The sequence below is a fragment of the Octopus bimaculoides genome, chromosome 5 (assembly GCF_001194135.2).
Source record: "Octopus bimaculoides isolate UCB-OBI-ISO-001 chromosome 5, ASM119413v2, whole genome shotgun sequence".
Taxonomy (NCBI): Eukaryota; Metazoa; Mollusca; class Cephalopoda; order Octopoda; family Octopodidae; genus Octopus; species Octopus bimaculoides.
The window spans coordinates 39884287-39907730 of NC_068985.1; the positions used below are offsets into that span (position 1 = coordinate 39884287).

Genomic DNA, 23444 nt, shown 5'->3' on the forward strand with positions numbered 1-23444 from the left:
GGCGCCCCCGTTTTAAAATAGATCCCAAAATAGATAAGTATACGAAGTTTGAAAGTCTTTCCGTACCAAAAACAGTACATAAAACATAAATGAAAACTGGCGCCCCCGTTTTAAAATAGATCCAAAAATTTTAATCTGTCGGTCAGATCTCTAACCCTAACCCTAACTAGTGTGCGCAGTAAAAAAATCTGATTAGAAACAATCAAGAATTTACAAACGATATTGTCGAGGTCCTCATATCATTAATACTTGACTGTTAAGTTACCGCTCCTTGTCCCATCCCACTTGTAAGTTACCGCCCCTTGTATCGTCCAACGTGTTTGTTTACATAAGCGAGTGCTCGGTTTCAGTTTGTTTTATTTTTTAGTATAAAATATTTAAAAGTAGATGAATCTTTCTAATTTTTAGCATACTTCATTTATTTTTGTTATATTTCCCATTTTCATAATATATTTTTATAATTATACGTCATTTTCTTTGCCATGGAAGCTGGAGGTAAGTTTTTTTTATCCCCATGATCTCGCAGGTCGACATTTGCATGGCAATTAAATTAGCTATGTTGTGTCTGGGGAGAGTTATATTGTCTTATTTGTTTCTTCCAAAATTTTCGTTGCTTTTACAACTTTATCAATAGATGTTGACTCTCCCCGTTATTGGAACTGCATTCTTTTTTGTCTGTTTGTGTGCTTGTGTATGTCTGTATTCTGCATATTCATGTGTATGTGTGTGTGTGCGTTCGAGTGTGTTTATGTGTATGGGTTTGTATTGTTATGTACGTGCGTCTGTTATATTTTCCACTCTTTCATGTTCCTGTTATGCAACTTCTCTCACGCTACTGACGTGAGTTCTGTGGGCTGTCTATTGATAGTCTGCCAGACTTGTCCGTAGGGAGGCGCACCGGTCAAACTAAAGCGTTTGACCCGAGCTCAAAAGCGAAAAAAAAAAATTAGTGCAATAGATGTAAAACAACTTGCTGGAAACGAATATGGAAAAAAAAATGCGCGCTCGCGAATGGGGTGGGTGGGGAGAGAGTTCGGAACATTCACATTTTGAATGTTCCGAGACGCCTCACCGGAGCCAAGAAACAAAAGAAAAATAGTGTAATAGATGTAAAACAGCTTGCTCTGAACGAATATGAAAAAAAAAAAAAAAAACGCGCGCTTGCGAAGGGGAGTGGGGAGAGGACTCGGAACATTCACATCGTCAGTTCATGGCCTCTAAACTATAGTGTTTGACTCGAGCTCAAAAACGAAATAAAATTAGTGTAATAGGTGTAAAACAACTTGCTGGGAATGAATATGAAGAAAAAATGCGCACTCGCGAACGGGGGTGGGGGTGGGGAGAGGGCTCGGAACATTCAGGATGTGAATGTTCTGAGCCTTGGAGTGTGAGTCAAAGTGAATTTTTTTAGTAGCTGATTGCACAACCATGGACACTGCCCTTATGGATGCGTTGCAATTACTCTCTTGATAGAGCTTGGTGATCCTGACCATTGATCTTCTAGGATTTCTCTGCTCAACATTAATCTAAGAAGAACCGTTGACTCAGTTAAGTTCTTCCACTATCTCTTCACAATCCACCATTCTGCAGTCCCATGACAGCTGTTTCCCTGGCAGGGTTGCTGAACAGGTGCTATGCCTTGCCAAAGGGCAACTCATAATTATGCAGGGCACAGTCGTCACATTCTGAGGTATTTTCAAAATACCCACATACCCACCCTTACATTTAAAATTATACTTAAAGCTGGAGTGTAGGCAGGGAAGGAAAGTGGGCACTAAACATATGTACCATCAGACATCATTATTACTTGTAACTTATATTTGTACATGTATACACACACACGCACACTCTCTACACATGGATATCTTTTATCTTCTACTTTTTACTTGTTTCAGTCACTAGACTGCAGCCATGCTGGGGCACCTCCTTGAAGCATTTTTAGCTGAATGAATCGACCGTCCCTTCCCTCTGCCACAATCTATCCACGCATTAGTAAATACATACATATAGTAATGAAGTCTCGGTATTTGAAACTGAAGTTCTCCCCACAACATACAAACTTATCCAAACTCACCAACTTCGTTGCATAATACTTTTAGACCACCACCTTGGACGTTGCTATTTAAATATCAGTGTGTAAATAATGTTTTAACAATTTCAATAAGTGTTGGAGACAACTCTGGACATGTTTCAGTATTATTAGGCTATGCTACTTCCCCATGTGAACTAGAGAATACTACTGTATATACCTAGGAATATTTTTTAGGTTGAGGCATTAAAAGACTAAGATTGAAATGTGTTCAGAGTTTTCTCCCATATTTAACTAAAATAATACTTGTTATCTTTTAATATTGTTTTTTCTCCAAGGCGGCGAACTGGCAGAAAAATTAGCACGCCGGGCGAAATGCTTAGCAGTATTTCGTCTGTCTTTACGTTCTCAGTTCAAATTCCGCCAAGGTCAATTTTGCCTTTAATCCTTTCGAAGTCAATAAATTAAGTACCAGTGCGTATTGGGTCGATCTAATCGACTGGCCCTCTTGCCCAAAATTTCTGGCTTTGTGCCTAGAGTAGAAAAGAATGTTGTTTTTTTTCTCACTACACATTTATTTCTAATTAGAGCGTTAATGATTACTAAATTATGTTAACACTGTCTCAGCTGTGTAATAAACTTAACATGCTTAATGTCATAAGCCAAAAAAGTTTGATTGAAAATTACATTTGTAATAAGGAGAAATAAAGATTAGCTTAATGATCAGTACTAACCAAGAAAGGCAATGAAACATTCTAATTAAAATATATTTTTTTTAAATATGTGTGTGTGTGTGTGTGTATGCACATGTGTATGTGTGAAGTCATCATTGTCTGATAGATTAACTTCACTGAAGAGGTTTAATAATACTGAAATATGAATTTCCATACTATCAAGATTCACTACTCGTGGCATTCCCTAAGCCTATTTCTAGTTTACTAAAACTCCAGGGTTGTCTCGTTTAACTTTCTTTTAATGGCTCATTAATGCTAAGAATTCTTTCTTCTTGCATTAACATTTATTAACTCACTACATCAAATATGCTAACATCAGCCTTATCATTTATAAATTCATGCACAGTGTGTCCTTAGGTATTTTCTCCTTATACCATATATGGTTGACATAAATCTACACACAATATCTTACATATATTAATGAATATATGTATATACTAACAGCACACATACACACACACACACACACACTGCTTTATCAAGCAATGCACTTCTACTTCATTCTTGTATTTTCCTAACAGCTTATGAAAATGCACTTCCTATCTGTTCACCACTTACAACCCTACAGCAGTTACTAGAATGGACTCAAGGTTCTGACAGTGTATGTGTGTCCAAGCAGCCCCTGTTGCCTCGTATTTGCTATCCTAGCCGACCTCTCACCTTGGTCTGCCATGACATGATGTCAGGTTATTTAGAAGACAAGTATGTATGCATTTATTTATTTTTGTTTCTCTCTCACTTTGTTCATTGAATTTATAGCTCAGAGGTCAATAATTCATTTCTTTTTCTGATGCTTTTTAGAAGTTAGTCTGAGGAGGAGAGGCAGTGACCATGACCTTTGCAAGCTTCTTTGCTTCCCAGTTTGACCAATGCAGTTAATATCCACTTTGAACATTGCTAAGTGTAAAACATTTGGAAAAGATATGGATGAGAGGATAATTCTGGACAGTTGATACTTCTGAAGAGAAAGGATTCAGCAAAATGTTTGATGTGGGATCTGTGAGATGAAACACAGAAAGAGTGAGAGGGTTTTCAGCTAGTTGAGGGGAACAAATATTTATTGTAGTGTAACCCAACGTGACCCCTGATTGAGCAAACCAACCTATGATCAAAGGTGTTCCACTCTTTTGATATATTTATGACTACATTGTCTAATGTATCCTTCCATTTTTAAAATGAATGCATATTAGTTAAGGGAGGTTTGGCTGCTGTTTCTATTAGGTCAAGACTATATACTAGGTCCTTCATTAGATCATGAGAAAAAGAAGTTGTAGTAGCAGCAGCTAAGGACAAGGGATGAGATAGGGTATTTGAGGGTCAGATGTTTATACGGTGTTGATGAGGAACACTCTACCGAACAATAGGCAATAAATGTTCATGAGTACTCTGTCAACCTAGGTAATGGAAGCTCTCAACTACTTCTAGTTTTTCCCCTTGGCATTTGGTGGAGTCTATTTTCTGTATATTTCAGTGTTAATTGTACCTGTGCAGTCAACCTCCGTGAAATTTGAATGTTAAGGATGTTAAGACAGACAATAAGGGTGTTAAGACAGACAAAATGCCACTAAATATTTTGTCTGCCACACTAACAATTCTGTCAGTATACTGCCTTAATAATAATAGATTAGAATTTGTGTCAAATGGAGAAAAAGAGGAGCTTAGCATACAAGTTGTACTCACCATCATAACCACCTCCACTGTCACTACTACACTGTGCTACCCTTTCATTTACTATACCTAGGTATCTTCAGAATGTTGTTAAAGAAGATGGTTATCGTTTCTTCAGTTGGCAGTATTTGGACTTGTTTGTGTACTTTAGTCACCACTTCATCACCATTCCACCAGTAGGCTGGGTGTCTTCAGCTCATTGTAACCGTGTTCCCATTCTAGGTAAGTCCAATCAACTGAATGCTAGTATCTATGTATCTTTCCTGTCATCTGATAAACTGAGAGTTAAACAGCAACTAAATATGTAGTTTGTGAAGCTAGACATCTTACTTAGTGCCTTTCTATTCTTGTAGAAAAAAATCAAAGCAAGTAAATCTGTTCTTACTCTTTGAAGGTATACAAGACAGATAACTGAATTATTAAAGTATTTGTTTATTTTCTCCGAGATCATGAGGTCAATTCCACTATGTGTACTCACTGAGTTTCTCACCAGAGCATTTTATTCTTTGTTATAATTGTTAACATAGATCAGTAGGGCAGAGAAATCAGAAGCAGGTGTGGTTGTGCCTCCATCCAAATTTGAAACCACCGCCTCATAAATTCTGTATAAGCCCATATGTAAAGCAAGACATTTCAGTCTTAAAACCAAAGCATTAAGTTGCATAATTATGAATTTGTAAAATTAAAAACACTTATATCTGTCCCCTCTATACCTTAGATCTCTCAACTGACACAAAGCCACACCACCTCAGTACCACTCCCCACCTCCCAGTTGAGGGCTTTCTTTTGGTGACCTTGTTAGTACTGTTACCACATAAAAAGCACTGGGGATGTGTGTCACAAAAAGCATTAGTGATGGTGCCACATAAAAAAAAAACACCAGTGATGGTACCAACTAAAGAGCACTGGTATTGGTGCCATGTAAAAAGCAATGGTAATGGTGCCAGGTAAAAAGCACTGATGATGGTGCTACATGGAAAGCAGCCAGTACTTTCTGTAAAGTGGTTGGCATTAGGATGGGCATCCAGCTGTAGAAACCATGCCAAAATAGACAATGGAACCTGGTGTGACTCCTGGTCTTGCCAGCTCCTGTCAAACCACCCAACCCCAGCCAGCATGGAAAACGAATGTTAAATGATGATGATGAAAGATTTATCTTTTAGTACAGATGTATCCCTGCAGGTTCTTATGCTTATGCTGTTTGCTCTTGATACTAAAAACGTTCCCTACCACTATTTTGGTGTTGTGAATAGGTATCACTACACTATCAAAGTATGTTATCTCATAGTACACTATCAAAATATGTTATCACTACACTATCAAAGTATGTTATCTCATAGTACACTATCAAAATATGTTATCACTACACTATCAAAGTATGTTATCACTACACTATCAAAGCATGTTATCTTGGAAAATTTCTCATCCTCTTAATATGATAAAACTTAAGCTAAGCCTTACCTTAAAATAAGAATGAGGTCTGTTTTCTTTTCTTTTTTTACATATGAAATCTTCTTCCCTCTGGACAATGGTTTACATCTTCTTTCAGGCACAGTGATTACTGAACACTCTGAAGGAGCTGAAATCTGTAAGCAGTTATTATATTCACAAGAAAGTTATGAAAATGCTGCACGAAAGTTAGTTGAAATAGCCAAGTTTTACAACTTTGATGGCTGGTTGCTAAACATTGAAAATGTTATCCAGGTATGTTACTCATGTCTGCTTAATTTGATTGTTTGAAGTCAGGAGTTGATTGCTAACATCTATTCAGTTCAGTTCAGCTGTACTCATTTTGGCTTGTAATGACTCAGCTCTAAATATATTCAGCCTAACTAAGGTTGGTTTGTATTGGTTCAGTTCAAGTAGATCTGGATTGGCTGAGCCCAGGTTTGTATAGATTGGTTCAGATCAGAATGGTTTTTTGGCTAAGTTGGCTTGGATTTATTAAGGCTGGCTTTGATTGATTGATTTCAATTTGGCTTTGGTTGGTTTACTCAGATTGGCTTTGAGTGGCTGGTTTTAATTGAACTCATCTCAAGTTGGCTTCTGATTGCTTACTCATGTTGGCTTTGATAGACTAAACTCAGGTCTGCTTGGATTCTGGATCAACACTAATTGGTCTGGATTGGCTAATAATATCAGATTTGCTTGGATTAGCTCAGAATAGGTTGGCTTGGATTGGTTCAGTAAATTACATGGGTTTTTACGGTGTATATATATATATGTATATATAAGGTTCGTTCAGTTAGAGGTTAAAATAACCGTCTAAGGGATAAAAGTATCCAAAATCCTACAGGTATATTACCTATATTTAAACATGGGCAAAACTGTTATGCTCATAAACTATAGGTAAAGCCAAGAATAAACAGGAGTTTATATGGAATCAATTTAAAGAAAACAGAAAATGGAGATAACATTGATGAACAACAATTGGTTTGCATCAATTATTATTTATTAATAATTTACAAAAAGACTGCATCCCATCTAACAGCTGTTTCTGCTGCCAATTTTCTTTGGAATCACCATTATGATGCTACTTTCCTTCTTCTTTTCTTGTCTCTTCTTTTTATTTCTTTATTTTCCACTCTGATGAAGCTCCATGATTCAAATCGGTTTTATTACCAACTAGATAAATATTCTCTTAGCATCCTAATGGTAATTTCAAAGAACATTGGCAGCAGAAACAGTTCTTAGATGCGATGCAGTCTTTTTGTAAATTATTATTTAATAATAATTGATGCAAACCAATTGTTGTTCATCAATGTTATCTCCATTTTCTGTTTTCTTTATATATATATGTGTGCATGTGTGTTGGTAACAAAGGTTCTCTCCCTCAGAGTGAAAAGTTGACTGTATGATGCCTGTGTGTGAACAGCCATGCTCCATGGCAGTGACCACAGAGGATATGTGTAGGCTTAAAAGAAATGAAGCTGGTATGCTTTGCTGGATGTGCATTGTCAGTGTGCATGTACGAGAGAGTGTAAATGTCTTGAAAGAAAAACTGGGCATGAGAGGCATCAGATGTGGTGTGCAAGAGAGATGGATGCACTGATGTGATCATGTGATGCATATGGACAAGGACAGCTGTGTAAAGAAGTGCTGAGCTCTAACTGTGGAGGGTACCTATGGAAGAGGTAGACTTAGGAAGACATGGGATGAGGTGGCGAAGCACAATCTTTGAATGTTAGGCCTAACAGGGGTGATGAGAAGTGACAGATGTTTGGCGATATGCTGTCCTTGAGAAGACTCATCAGGCAAATGAAATCATAGTCATGGCTTTTGCCAGTGTCATGTAAATGGCACCAATAGAATCATAGTCATGGCCATTGCTGATGTCATATAAATGGCACTTGTGCTGGTGGCATGTAAAAAGCACCCATTACACTCTCGGAGTGGTTGGCGTTTGGAAGGGCATCCAGCCAATAGAATCCATACCAAATCAGATTGGAACCTGGTGCAGCCCTCCAGCTTACCAGTTCCAGTCAAACTATTTAACCCATGCCAGCATGGAAAGTGGATGATCAATGATGGCTTAGCTGTACTCTACAAAAGTATAGAGAAGTAACCGATCGGATTAATGTAAAATTGCTTTTATTATAACTGAACATTAAAACAAACATTAAGATTATACATGTGTGTGTGTATTTATGAATAAAGCTAAAATCCGTTTTGTGCCTACATGTTCATTAAGCTGCAGCTTATCTCAGTTTCTGAAACATGCGACTGATAACACAAGACCATGCTTGCAATGTTTGTATTCATTTTTAGCTGAGGGGACAGGAATAACATGAAACGAAGTGCCTTGTTCAAGGATAAAATGCACCATCTGGTTCAAGAATTGAAACCATGAGTTATGATCTTGAGCCTAACACCCTGACCACTAGGCCATGTTCCTTCATACACACATGTACTAACACACATGTGCACACACAGAATGTCACCACCTCTGTACATTTAAAGTCACTGTTGGTGTTGTTATGTAGATCCTTGTCAATCCTGCTCCAGCTGACATATAACACATGGATAGCTGGTCAGATATACCACCCACAGATCCAACGCATTGTACACATGTACACCAGTGTTGTTATGATACATCCTTGCTGTGTTCTAACTGAGCAAACCAATAGCATATAAATAATTAACTGAACAACTGGATGCAACTCACAGATCCAATATTCCAGATATTCTGTGTTTCTCTCTGGGTAAGGACTAACCATACTGTTTGTTATAGCATGCAGTAATTTCTCATGAAACACAGCCTTCTGCATATGTTGTATTTCTTCTGTTGTTTAGTCCCAGGCCTGTACCTAATTAAGCAGACTTATGATCAAAATCATACCAACCAAGAACATCTCAGTTTTTTTTTTAGCCATCATGTATGTAACATTACGTTAACTAAGGTAGTATTACATGTTTTTTAAGGAAGGGTGTGAATTAAAGAAGATTTGGTTGCTATTTCTATCTAATGGAAAAGCTACAGAGGAGGTTCCTTATCAGCTTGATGTCATAGTACCTGGTACTTCTCATAAGGGAGGAAAGTAAGGTGGACTTGAATAGTGTGTAATGGATGCCTCCAGAAATCTCACAACAAAACAAAATCAAAAACCTATCTTCATTCTTTGATTCTATGCATTAATATTTAGTCATGTTCTTTTTTACATTTTTCACTTATGCTTGACAGTTAGAGGACATTCCAAAACTGGCGGGATTTGTTTCATGCCTCAGTACAATGATGTCAGATGCTATACCACATGCAAAGGTCATTTGGTATGATAGTGTCACGAAAGATGGCTTCTTGAATTGGCAGAACGAGCTTAATTTAAAGAATGAGTAAGTGCAGAAGAGCCTTTTTTTGTTTTTTTTTGTTTTTTTCATTCACTCAGTTAGTAAATTCAGTTTACTACTACACAGTTTCTGGACAGTGGTTTATTCACCAGAAAGTATGTCACCTTTAGAATCAGCTGGATGAATTGAGAAAGTGCCCACTACCAATAAAAGAGCTTATTGTTTGTAACCTCTCACTAGGTCTGTAAGCTACACCCTGAAACTATTGTTAGCTCAGTCTATCTAGCTTTAAACAGATATTGTAGGGAAACATAAGAATTTTAGAGACACTAAGAACACTATTTAATTAACATGTTTTGAATATGGCCTCTTTTCAAATGTCTTTAAATTTTGGAGGAATTGTTTTTGCTTATGTTCTGTGAAGAAAAAGAACCATGCCACTATAAACTTATGCTTTATTCTTTCCAGATTATTCTTTGACAAGTGTCATGGAATATTCCTGAATTATTGTTGGAACGAAGAGGGTCTAAAGAGAACCAAGAAAATTTGCACCCAGAAAGATCGTATGTATGATGTATTTGTTGGAATTGATGTCTTTGGACGTGGTTGTTATGGTGGTGGTGGTTACAGTTCAAACAAGGTAAATATTACTGGAGAAGTGTAGTATGGCATCCTCAGTCCTTAGCTTATGGCTAATTCATTATTTAAAATGATATTTTGAATTACTGTTAAAAATAGTAAAATGGAAAGATAATATCTTTAGGCTAAGCATAAAATATGATAGCCCCAAAACATCTCTATAGTTGTCTTTTACCTCCCAACAAAGATCAATCTTACCTTACAATAAACGTGTAAATTATCTTTAAGAGATTAATTCCTAAATTATTGAAATTATCTCTCTTTTCTTAGAGAGTCAATAACAAGTGTTTCTACATTTTTGTTTTCTTTCTCCAACTAATGGAAATGTCATTTAAGAATATTTTTTTTACACACAAATCATCATAACTTACACACAAATCATCATAACTTAGTTTATTCAAATAACCTGTGTTTTATTGTAGATGTATAATCAAACTCTTAACTGTTTCACTCTATAAGTATCTATTCCAACTTAAAGAAACACATGACATTTGTTCTGTACCCCCAAAAGGCATAACTTTTCTAATTTTGTGACCATCCTATTGCGCTCACTATCAGTATCTCAAATGTGGTGGAAACTGTTATAAATGGCCACTTCCTTTAACACTCTAAATTTTTCTCCCAGCTCAGTGACAATCAGTTTAGTTTCTATAAAATCATATCTACTGAAGACTTGCTCTCATTTGTAACTTGCCAATGGTCTGGTCTGTGACCCTTAAACAATTTGGCTAAAGCAATGTTGTTGATGTTACATAAAAAAAATCAAGTTTTCAGTTAGGTTGCTTCTGGGTTAGGGTTAGGGTTAGGGTTGCCACATTCTTCCTTTTGTATATAAATGACTTTCTCACACATTGTCTTATGCAAATGATATCACTCTGACTCTATATAGCCTTTCTATAGGCACCATTTATAAACAATCCATGGCACCTTGTGTTAACTCTTTTCCATATTTACACTGAAATTTACTGCACTCGTTTCAGTTAATCCTGAAAATAATGAAGAAATTATTAAAATAACTTTGTTGTTCTTAAGCTGATGTTTGGAATATAGATTAACATGAAATTTTGATGGAATATTTTAATTTAAATCAGTTTTAATACAAAAAGAACCAGGAGCAGATTCAGACAGGTTGGTATTAAAAGGATAAATCATGTGCCATTTCCATGAACAGAGATCTTTAAAACATCCCCAACAGGATATGACAACCTAGACTCATTGAAGAATACCATGACACGGTTATTATACATATTTAGGAAACATTTTTAGAACTCTTTGATTACAATTTTCCTCCTCATCAATACAACCTTCAAACTTTGCAAATGTTAGTTTTAACTATCTCTGATGTTTTCATAACAACTATAGATCAATAAAATGGCCAAAACTACATCTCAAAGACTAAGTTTCTTCTTTAGAGCTAGAAATTTATTTAAATACATACTATTGCAAACTTGCACAGAGTTCCAACAAGAACTACATTAAACTGTTCTCACATAGGTGCAGGAATAGCCTGTATTTAAGAAGCTTGCTTTGCAATCATATGGTTCTAGGCTTGATTCAACTGCATGTCAAGTGTCTTCTAAGTCCCAGTTAACCAATGTCTTGCTAGTGGAATTTGGTTGATAGAAATTGTGCGAGAGTCTGTTATGTGTATATACATTCACAAACACACACACACACGTACATGCATTTGTTGGTAATTGTATATCAATAAACCACTGAGACAAGTTGTGTCCCTATATAGCAAAAGGTAACTTAACCATTTAATAAACAATGACTAAAATAAGTATTGGAGTTGAGATGATCAAGTAAAACCTTTGAAGGTGATTCCCTAGCATGGTTGCAGTCCAGTGACTGAAAGCAATAAAAAGCTAAAGTTTATGTGAGGTGGTACAGCTGCTATGACCATAACTGTGACAAAGTGTGTAAAGCCAAAGGGTACTGCTCCATTATGGAATAAAGAGTGTAATGCTGTTCTTATTGTTTAACTCCCATACCAGCCCTGATTGAGTTGACCTATGATCAAAGATATTTCAATCATAACCATTCCATATTTCTGTATACTTGTGACTACCTTATCAATGTTTTGTTTTGTTTTTTTCACTATGGCAGGGTAAAATTTGAAGGATATTTGGTTTCTATTTCTTGTAGATCAATTAACCACATAAAGACTCTCTTATTGGCTCATAGCAATGCTATAAAATTGATGAGTGTTTTAATAGCAAATGGTACTGAGTTTCACTCCTCCTATGGATATCATAGCTTGGAAAATGTCAATCTTTTACAAAGATTTGCTCTAGATACATACACTACTTAAAGAAAAACATGCATTGATACACTACTTGAAAACAGAAACCTTCATTAATGCCATTGTGTAACTTTACAAGTTATTGAACTTACCACATATACTTTTACAGGCTTTGAAAATAATTCGTGATGTAGGACTGTCAGCTGCTATTTTTGCCAATGGTTGGGTTTTTGAGTGCCAAAGTGTTAAAAACTTTCTTCAGAATGAAATCAGGTAAAAGAATTATGCCTGAAAGTATTATAAAATACTAGCAGAAAGACTGCCCTCCAGGCAGTTTTCTGCTCAACACTTGATAATATTTTCACATTCAATTCCCAATTCTAATAATTTTTATGATATTTTACGTCTAATTATTTCTTTGTATAGTAGTGCTTACTTGCTTAGTAAATATTGTTTTCATTATTTTATCACAGTCATAATCTCTTTTTTTTAAACAAATATCAAGGTAGTCCAACTACGTTTAGTGTGCAAAAAAAAAATAGGAGCAATCTCAGAAATATTTTAATACCTATAGCACTGCTAAATGTTCTTTTTCTGTTGCATATTTTTTCGGATGCCCCATGTTGAATTGCAAAATTCTAATGTGATATTTGTGTAATAACAAAATCAAACCTGGAGTGTGTGTGTGTATTTATATTAGAGAGACAGTGTGTGTGTATGAGAGAGAGAGGGAGAGAAGGTGGGGAGAGAACATTGCAAACAATGAACAAATTAAACATGAAATGAAAAAATTGTATAAATAAGAGCTTGTTAAAAAGTGTCTTGTACTGAATATTTAAATTTGTGAACTTGAAATATTCAGTAATAAAAGAAAGTTCAGAAAGTAAATTTTCCTGTAAACGTCAATTTATAAAAAAAACTCACTTGCTTAGTAAATATTTATTTCAGTAATTTATGTTATTGTTGTAATATATCTCTACTTTAAACAAACTTCAAGATAACCCAACTAAGTTTAGTGTGCCAGAAATAGCAGTGATCACATAGTTATTATTGTAAGGCTTTTAGCATTCCAAACAGCCATACTAACAAAATCACTTAATATTTTTTTTTTAATTATACTGGTATATTAAAAAATGTTCATTTTATCAAAAATATTCATTTCACTAACTCCAGAAAGCCTCAAAGTTATACTATTATTTTGTCTAATAGCATTCATTAATTCAATAAATAATTCTTTTACATTACGTGTATAGAATAAACTATGGGTTTTTCAAATAGTGAATTAAAACTTCAAATGAAAACATTGAAATGAATATATATTAAATTATTATTAATGAAAATAGAGGCAAAAGAGAGTGAGAGACAGTTGCAAATGAATAGGAAAATTTTACCTGCAAGAAATCATCATCATCATCATCATCGTTTAATGTCCGCTTTCCATACTAGCATGGGTTGGACGATTTGACTGAGGACTGGCGAACCAGATGGCTGCACCAGGCTCCAATCTGATCTGGCAGAGTTTCTACAGCTGGATGCCCTTCCTAACGCCAACCACTCCGAGAGTGTAGTGGGTGCTTTTATGTGCCACCAGCACAAGGGCCAGTCAGGTGGTACTGGCAAGGGCCACGCTCAAATGGTGTTTTTTACGTGCCACCTGCACAGGAGCCAGTCCAGCAGCACTGGCAGTGACCTCACTCAAATGTTTTTTCATGTGCCAGTAAGGCGATGCTGGTAACAATCACGCTCAAATGGTGCTTTTTATGTGCCACCGGCACGGAAGCCAGACAGCTGCACTGGCAATGATCATGCTCGGATGGTACTGTTAGCGCTCCACTGGCACGGGTGCCAGTCATCAAATTTGGTTTGATTTCGATTTCACTTGCCTCAACAGGTCTTCGCAAGCAGAGTTTAGTGTCCAATGAAGGAAAGGTACACATAAGTGGGCTGGCTACACCCCTGGCAAAGGCCACGGGTTATAGTCTCACTTGGTTTGCCGGGTCTTCTCACACACAGCATATTCCCAAAGGTCTCGGTCACTAGTCATTGCCTCGGTGAGGCCTAATGTTCGAAGGTCGTGGTTCACCACCTCATCCCAGGTCTTCCTGAGTTTATTAAACATTAAATACTCTGCAGTGAATGCAACAAATATCTAAATTTGTGAAAAACTTGTAGTTCAAATATTCAATAAACTTCAAAAAGCAAAATTACAGGAAATTTCTTGGAACTTGAATTTATAAAATAATTTCCAGATGGTCAAGCCTTTAATAATTGCTTTCTTTTAGTAACTGTTTCATACCTAATTAATAAGCAGCTTTCTCCATTATAATATAGATATCTGTTATAAATTATGGAATTTTAATAAGAGAAGGTTGTTCACCAATTTAGTAGGAGAGGTTGTTCAGTGTGAGAAAATGAAATTATCAAAATGTATATTTTTGGGGTTGACATAACACAGATTTATTTAAAAGGAGGATAACATGGTGTAACAAATAAACAAAGGTAATTATGATTTTAACTTGCGTATAAGGATGTGTGCATTGATAGAAATAATGATCTGCTGGAGTGATGTTGGCAGAGAAGAGTTAGTTTACTAATAAGCAGTAAAAATCCAGGGGCAGAGGAATGCAGTACCAGTGTGTTGTTACACATGGATGAAATAGTTTGACTGCCCTGCAACAGATACCCTTCCCCCAGACTCTAGGTAGCCAGGGGTTGTAGCACGCTAAGAACACATTAAAATACAAAACAATAGCAATTTGAACTTTATAAACAAAGAGGTTTTATGTGTGATAACAGGTCAGATATTGAGAGATATACTATATCTTTATTTACAATGTTTTCGATCGTAAGTTATAACAAATATTATTGTTTCTTAATTAAAAGCTATAATGATAATCTCGTTACTTATAATTTAATTATAAGTATTTATCACTAAGCATAACTGTTAGTTTAGGCTGCGTAAATGTTATGATGTATACATACCAAGACACTGAACGTGCGTTCATACGTACATGTATGTTGAAGATATAGATATTTTTTTGACCATTACACATAAAAAAAATACAGTTTCATTAATATACAGAAATAAATTCAACAAGTTGAAAGAAACGAGAAGTAAAAGGAATTAAATTTCTACATTAATTTATTATGTACATTTTAGGCATTTATAGAACAGTTAGAAATAAAGTCATTTCGTCGTAGAGAATTACGACTTAAATTTTATACTAACTAATATTGTCGGATTTGAGTATTGAACATGGCATAAATATTAGCCGATACTCAAGAGGGTGAGTGTCATGGATTTGAGTTACAACCCAACGATCACTTGAGTGAGTGTCGTGGATTTTAGTAGCAACCCAACAATCACTGGAGAGTTTACCGAAAATCAGGGTTTTTATAACTACTCATACACGAATCATAGAACCGTACCCTGCGAAAGACTTCTTCAACGAAGTTCAGAATTCGTATATGGGCAGTAATTTTCAACCAATGAGAAATCAATAATTTCTCATGTTTGGGCAAACGGACTTACATTCTCTCTCCGCCTCTTATGAGTTTGCTACAGAGGCATGCAAACAACAGTCTAGGTCTGGCAAAAAAAAATTACCAAGCAAAGTTCAAGATCAGAGAACGTCTGATAATGGGGAAAATGGTATAAGCAATATATTGAATATTCACAAACATATATGTAAGGATAAAAAGGAGTCCTGGAAAACAAAAACAAATGTATACAATAGTAAAAAGGAAGCTGAAGGAAGTTCTTCATAGCTTACTGTCCAGGAAGGTGGTCTCTATGAGACAGAGCAAGCAAAACCTGATGTGCAAATGTGATGGCAACTGTCCAGAAAACTGGAAATCACAGGATGTGAAAGTCAAAGTGTGAGAGTGCAATGTTAGCTGCTGAGAGATAAGCAGTGCCAAGATTTTGCCTGCAGTGACAAAAGAGTTTTAAATCTGCAAGAGCGGTGGGTTGCTTGCAGAAGCTGTTGGCTGCTAGGACATAAGCAGTGCCAAAAATGTGCCTGCAGGAGCAGTGAGTCACCTGCAGTGGCAAAAGAGTTTTAAATCTGCAAGAGTGGTGGGTCACTTGCAGAGACAAGAGCTTTAAGCCCACAAGAGTGGTTAATCGCTTGCAGAGGCTGACGGATTGTAAACTTGCAAGAGTGGTGAATTGCTTCCAGAGGCTGTATGAAGAATGCATTAAATACAGGAAGAATGAAACATGCAAAGAATAATGTGTAAGTGTAACTGCTGGAAGTACTGTGAAACAACACCGATTGAAAAGTCTGATGCAGTATCCCCCAGCGAAAGCTGTGCAAGATGAGGTGCTGAGTAGGGTACATGAGAATATGAAAAGATGCAAGAAAAATGCAACAAAATGAACAGAAAGAAATTGGAACAGAAAAGGTCATGGCAAGGCTGAAAAATGTGAAAGAAGAAACAGGAAAACATTGAATAAGTGTTCCAATGAATGCTGTTAAGAAATGCATGGTTGGTGAAAAACAACACATTTCAGGTTAAGAAGTTGTTTGAAGTGTCGTCCATCTGTATGGTGCTCTGAGTGACTGAAATTTGCTGTATGAGACTACAAAGTTGGTTGCTGTACAAAAGATGTTGCAGGAATGATTTGAAATTAGTGTTGAAGCCATGGTACTGTTGGTGTGTATAGCTGTCAAAGGTCGAAGTCTGAATATTGTGGCAAGCGCAGTTGGTGTGCATAGCCATCAAAAGTCTGACCACATGGTTAATATTGCGGCGAAAAAAAGAATGTGAATAGCAAAAGAAAAAGTTTTAACAAGGTTGCCAAAAGTCGTAAGCCATGATTGACACAGCAAGTCAAAACTAAAATTGAAATTACTCCCTAGTGAGTTACATGCAAATCTCCAACGTCGGTTTTCTTTCTATATTTTTTGTTTTGCGAATAGTCCATTATGGAATATTCTAACAGCAGGGTCACCAATTTAATAAGAAAGGATTGTTCACCAATTTAGTAGGAGAGGTTGTTCCTAGTGAGAAAATGTAATTATCAGAAGGCATTGTTTTGGGTTAACACAATGCAGATTTATTTAAAGGGAGGATAACACGGTGTAACAAATAAACAAAGGTAATTATGATTTTAACTTGTGTATAAGGATGTGTGCGTCGATAGAAATAACAATCTGCTGGAGTGATGCTAGCAGAGAAAAGAGTTAGCTCACTAATAAGCAGTAAAAATCCATGTGTTGTGTGAAAGAGAAAATGCAATAAGTTGTTTCCAAGTGAATGTATAAGTAACCAGTCAGTCTGGTGTTCCGTATGACCAAAGTCACTGGAAAGCTGATGATCGCATGTTAACCTTCCAGTGGCTAATGAAAGTTGTCATGTGGGAGTCATCATGTGCATTCCTCTGCTGCTAGCTTTTAAAGGGCAGAGGAATTCAGTACCAGTGTATTGTTACACAGGGGTAAAATAGTTTGACTGCCCTGCTACAAAATTAATATATTTTACCTTTGTTGACATCTCATAAAAGGACAAATTTTGGTAGTTTCAACAAATTTAGGTCTTCAAAATGTTTTTTCAACATCTAATAAAGTAATGAAATCATCAGTTTATCAAATTCTAACTGGTATAGATCTTCTCAAAATTACAAATTTTGATAAAGGAATGAGATTCTTAAACTTCCAAATAAGGAAATGAACTCATAACAATTACAAATTCTAAGAGATCTGGATTCTCAATATTACATTTCCTTACTAAGGAAGTGATACAATGATAAATTTTGATATTGTATCATCCAAGTTTTTCTTTCTCAGTACTATGACTGGTTTAAGGTGATAATCTGCCAGAATTGTTACCAAGAAAAATGCTTAATGACATTTCATCCATCTTTATGTTCTGATTTTCAATTCTGCTTAAGTCAACTTTGCCTTTCATCCTTTTGGGCTTGATAAAATAAGTATCAGTTGAGTACTGGGGTCTGCGTAATCAACTTATCCTTCCCCTTAAATTGCTGGCCTTGGGCGAAAATTTGAAACCAATATTATGATTGAGTTACTATGACTCTCTATATATCTGTGTCTGTCTGTCTCTCTCTCTCTCATTCTCTTAACAGGTTCAAATCATATCCTAGACTTCTGAAGATTTGTTGATGATAATATTTTTTGTGTTATATCTTTGTATTTAGGTTTTGGTCTCTGCTGCATCCCTTATGTTCAGTACATGGCCCATCTTCTTTGCCATTGTCAACTTCCTTCTGCCATGGCTATGGACATAAATACTTTCTAAATGGAAAGGTAAGCTCTTTAATCTGTTTTCTTTAAACAGTTGAGTGACATAAAGAATCTTGAAAGTAGTCTTTTCCTATCTACTGTTCTGATTTTTTGACTCCCACACATGAAAATGTGACCCACACTAGCTGCATCCATAGCCTCATACTGAATATATGCCCTCCACACATTAAATTCACAGGAAGTGTCAATGTAACCAGAAGACAGCCTGTAAATAAATAAATAAAACTCAAAAATTTAAACATAATGTTACATCGCATGAAAAGCACCTTTATGCGACCTAACAAGTCAACATACGCAATGTTTGTACTATTGTTCAAGAAACAAAATTACAAGCCAAACCCAAAACACTTCAGATCCCAAAATACACCCTGATATTTTTTTTTTTTTTTTTTTTTAAAGCAGGGAAAAGATGTAGGTTTTCACCTTGGAAAAATATTTTCCCTTCTCAATGCATTTTTGAATGAAAGAATATCTTTTCTTCCACAGTGCCTTTCCAATAAAGAATGGATCAGTATAGGAATGCAACAGATACAACAAGTCCAAACTTCTTTGAGCTTTAACGATGAAGTTTTTTCCCAAATGTATCAAGAGGATGGTTTTATTGGTGGTGGTTGCTTGAAAATTTTAAAACCAGTTCCAGGAAGTCAGAGTTACATGTGCAGGTAATATCTTAAGCATCCAGATAAAAGATATCTCACAAGTACCCCAATAACAGCTATTACATAAATGTTGAAGTTATAGACACCACATTGATTATAAGGTAATAGATATCACATGATTGTTCAGTTGATATATATCATTGTGGTAGTTAAGAGGTGATGTACTGAATATCACACAAGGAAAACTTGTCAATTGTAATTCCCCACTTACCAGGGGTAAGTAAACCAAAAACCTAACAAATTATTTCTTTTAGCTTATTTTAAGTTTTGTTTTTGTTTTGTTTTTTTCTCAATTCATCATTGTTATTGTTTAGCATGTTTTGCATGCTGGCATGAGTTGGACAATTTGACTGGAGACAATGAACAAGAGGAATGCACCAAGCTTCAAAGTCTGCTTTGGCACAGTTTCTATAGTTGGATGCCCATCCTAACACCAACTTCACAGAGTGTACTGGGTGCTTTTTACATGGCACCAGTGTGAGGTGGCAGCATAAGTAATGTGGAGTGTGGATAGTGTGCAAGAGATGCACAATATTAGGGACAGGGTCATAAGTACAAAGGAGGATGAGCATAAGCAGTGGGAGAGTTTCAGTGGAAAATAAGATGGTAGGGAATGAAAATGAGATTGTGAGATGAAAAGTAAATGACTGTCATAGAGTTATACCAGCTGAGTGAATAGTCTCAGTGAAAAGAGTAGAGGGGTGGGTGTTATGAAGATGAGTTGAGGAGCAGAGAGACATGTCAGGCAAAGATTCAGTCTCTAGCCCACAACTTATGTGAAATATGTCACTAACATGCAGGTTTTTTGTACACACACACACACCTCAGAAGTGTTCAAGTGACAGCTCATTCCTGGACATAACCATGTCCAAGTAACAGCTGTCACAGTAATGAAATTAAGTAGGCTTGAATTTTGATTTAGTGGTACACAGTTTATCGATCCAAATGAGTAAGGTAGCAGTGGCAGAAGACACTGTGGGAGAATACAATACATTTGGTGAGTTAGGGGTTAAAGTATTTTAATGAACGAAGGCTTGTTATTTAGTTGGGCAGGCTATTTTTGTATATGTCCTAGATGTTACAGTAAAGTCCTTGTTAAGAAGTAATGTGGTCATATTTTGGAGTTGATATTTGATGGGTGAAGGAAAGTATATTTAATTTTACATTGTATAAATTCATCAAGCAATTGATATTAGGCATCAGGAAAACATTAAGCTTTTATGATAAAGTAATATGCAATGAAAAAAAGTAGTATATCCTCTGTGCAATTTCTCTCACTTTTATAACATTACAGAAACTGGATGGAAACTTAATCCTTATGAATCTCTGGAATTTATTGAAAAAATTAATTAATTCTGCAAATGGTGATTGAATTTAAGATAGGGTTTGATAGTTACAAGAGTTGCCTTTGATTAAGTATTAATTATACATTTCATTTGCTTGAACCATTAATGAATTCATACTGTATTTTATTTATTACAATCTTCCAGTATCTTCCATTGTAATGTGACAGTGAATAAGAAATTATTAGTCAGTTATTGTGTGAAACCATTAATAGAACCCATCAGACAGGAGAGCCTGCAACTAACATTCACTAGAAAAGACGGTAAACAAACAAAAGTCATTTTTGTGGCAGGTTCACATTATTATCCAGTGGAACTTCAAAAGAGTGAAGTGAAGAGGATTCTTGAAAATGCAGATATCTGTCTTCTTCCTGAAAATGGATCCAATGGTTGGAAACAACAGTTAGTATAATATTGGCTTTACTGATATTTGTTTTCAGATTTTTAATTGTTCTTTGATATTTATCTTATATGCTTCAAAGGTACATTTGTGTGTAAATCTGATTTAAAAGAAAAATTCTTGTATGAGAAATAGTTTAAAAGTTAACATCATCATCATCATCATTTAAAGTCTACTTGTTCATGCTCGCATGGGTCAGACAGGATATGTCAAGGCAGATTTTCTACAGTTGGTTACCCTTCCTGTCACCAACTCTCTCCTTTTTTTCAGCAAGGCAAAATTTCCCTATCGCAGGACATGGTAGATAGAAACTGAAGGAAGCTCTTTGTGTGTGTGTGGGTGTGTGTATGTGTATATGTGTGTGTGGGTGTGTGTATGTGTATATGTGTGTGTGTGTGTGTGTGTGTGTTGCATCTTAAAACAGCTTGAGAAATATAGGTTTTTCATGAATCAAAACTGATTGATGTAATAATTTAAATTACCTGTGTCATTCTTTTAAGTTACGATTTTCAGTACTCATCCACAAAAACTTCTATTGCTTTAGTTGTTCTAAGATCTGTACAAACATGGAATTATGAATATGAAAATGATGTGTACATGTGTGTGTGTATTGGCATTATTATGTATAGGCATAAGAATAACAACAGATGGATAATGGTTCATTCACTGCAGCTGTTTCCAACGAATTTTTTAATTGATGAACAGAGGTATTGCATCATGTGAAATAAAAACGTTTTCTTCAGGTGAATATACACAAATTACACATTCAAACATTCCAAACGTCACCAGTTTGTGCTACTTTATGATCGACTGACTAGTAATAGTCTATATATATATATATATATATATATACATACATATATATATCATAATCATCAATTTTCAATGTTTACTTTTCCAGCTTACTTTGGTCAGACAAAATTAATTGAGATAGATTTTCTGCAGCCATATTCCAATACTCCCATCCTGTTGCCAATCCTCACCTGTTTCCAAATAAGATAATCTTTTTCTATGGATGGGCATATTTCATGGAAGATAAGAAATGAAGAACACCACTTTTGTGACAGTGACACCTATTTCTAACAGTATCAAGACAAGGAAACACAAACATATACACAGACACACATATATATGTGTGTATCATCATCATCATCATCATCATCATCATCGTTTAACATCCGCTTTCCATGCTAGCATGGGTTGGACGATTTGACTGAGGACTGGTGAAACCGGATGGCAACACCAGGCTCCAATCTGATTTGGCAGAGTTTCTACAGCCGGATGCCCTTCCTAACGCCAACCACTCAGAGAGTGTAGTGGGTACTTTTACGTGTCACCCGCACGAAGGCCAGTCAGGCGGTACTGGCAACGGCCAGTATATATATATATATATATATGTGTGTGTGTGTACATACATACATACTACAAATTTCTCTGTTTCTTTCCACTAAATCCACTCTTGGACTAACACTATAGTAGGTGCTATACTGAAACCATATCATTAGGAAATGAATTTCTTAACCATAATTATATATATAATTTCTGTAAAACATAATAGATAGTACTTTGAGGTAGAAATGACAATTTCAAAAGAAAACACCATTATTGATTTAAAAACAGTGCAGACTTTTTAAAGTTTTGGTTCTCTCCTCTCAATTTTAGTTATTTCTTGGTGGAAGAGAACAAACGTCCATGTCAACTGACTGATATCAGTATTGGATTATACCAGAAAACAATGGAACCTTTTGGCTTTCTACTTGGTCAAATTCAGGTAATAATGGTTTCAAATTTTGCCACAAGGGCAGCAATTTTGGGGGAAGGGGATGATTCACTTTATATCGACCCCAGTGCACAACTAGTACTTATTTAATCGACCCCAGTGCATAACTGATACTTATTTAATCGACCTCGGTGTGTAACTGGTACTTATTTAATCAACCTTGAAAGGATGAAAGGCAAAGTTGACCTCAGCAGAATTTGAACTTCGAACATGAAGAAAGATGAAATGCCACTAAGTATTTTGCCTGGTGTGCTAACGATTCTGCCAGTTCACTGCCTTAAATTCAGGTAATAATAATAATAATAATTAATGTAAGTTTTGTTTTTTGTCATTATTACAAGAGTTAAGGCACAATAGCAAAGATCAACATTTCTGCATTCATAATCACTTGAAGTAAATAGTAAAATACATTACATCGATAACGTTGATACAAGGGTGGGCTGAAAAGTTCCTGGCTTTTGGTTAAAGAAAATACAAGAAGATTGAATAATTTTAATTTTATTCAACATGTTCCCTTCTCAGATTCACACACTTATTGCAGTGGCCCTTCAGTTTTTCTAAGCCCTGCAAAAGAACTAGGAAGGTTGGATCTCCAACCAGACCTTTCCCAATACACTTCCATCCAGGAACTTTTGAAGCACCCTCTCGAATATATATATATATATATATATACACACACACAATTACATATACTCTTTTACTCTTTTACTTGTTTCAGTCATTTGACTGTGGCCATGCTGGAGCACCGCCTATATATATATATATATAGAGAGAGAGAGAGAGAGAGAGAGAGATTCAAGGTGAATATGGTACTTAAGTTTAGGCACCAGAATTAAGTATGGTATTATCCATACAATTTCAAAATAAGGTGATTAAAATCAAAATAAGCAACA

The 23444-nt window shown here is 35.7% G+C and overlaps 1 protein-coding gene across 2 annotated transcripts in view; it reads left to right on the top strand.

Annotated features, from left to right (window-relative positions):
• The first annotated feature begins 292 nt into the window (after positions 1-292).
• LOC106879857 (cytosolic endo-beta-N-acetylglucosaminidase) overlaps positions 293-23444 on the top strand; it is a 25312-nt gene continuing 2160 nt past the window's right edge. The window contains exons 1-11 of one of the 2 annotated variants that reach the window (XM_014929573.2): positions 293-495; positions 3285-3465; positions 4505-4653; positions 5981-6135; positions 9113-9261; positions 9685-9856; positions 12270-12373; positions 18264-18372; positions 18856-19031; positions 20519-20773; positions 22434-22542. In XM_014929573.2, the coding sequence (XP_014785059.1) occupies positions 483-495; positions 3285-3465; positions 4505-4653; positions 5981-6135; positions 9113-9261; positions 9685-9856; positions 12270-12373; positions 18264-18372; positions 18856-19031; positions 20519-20773; positions 22434-22542 (1572 nt within the window). In that variant the 5' untranslated portion in view covers positions 293-482. Of the gene's footprint in view, positions 496-1402; positions 1548-3284; positions 3466-4504; positions 4654-5980; positions 6136-9112; positions 9262-9684; positions 9857-12269; positions 12374-18263; positions 18373-18855; positions 19032-20518; positions 20774-22433; positions 22543-23444 lie in introns of those variants that run through there. The other variant, XM_052968334.1, reaches the window with a different exon arrangement.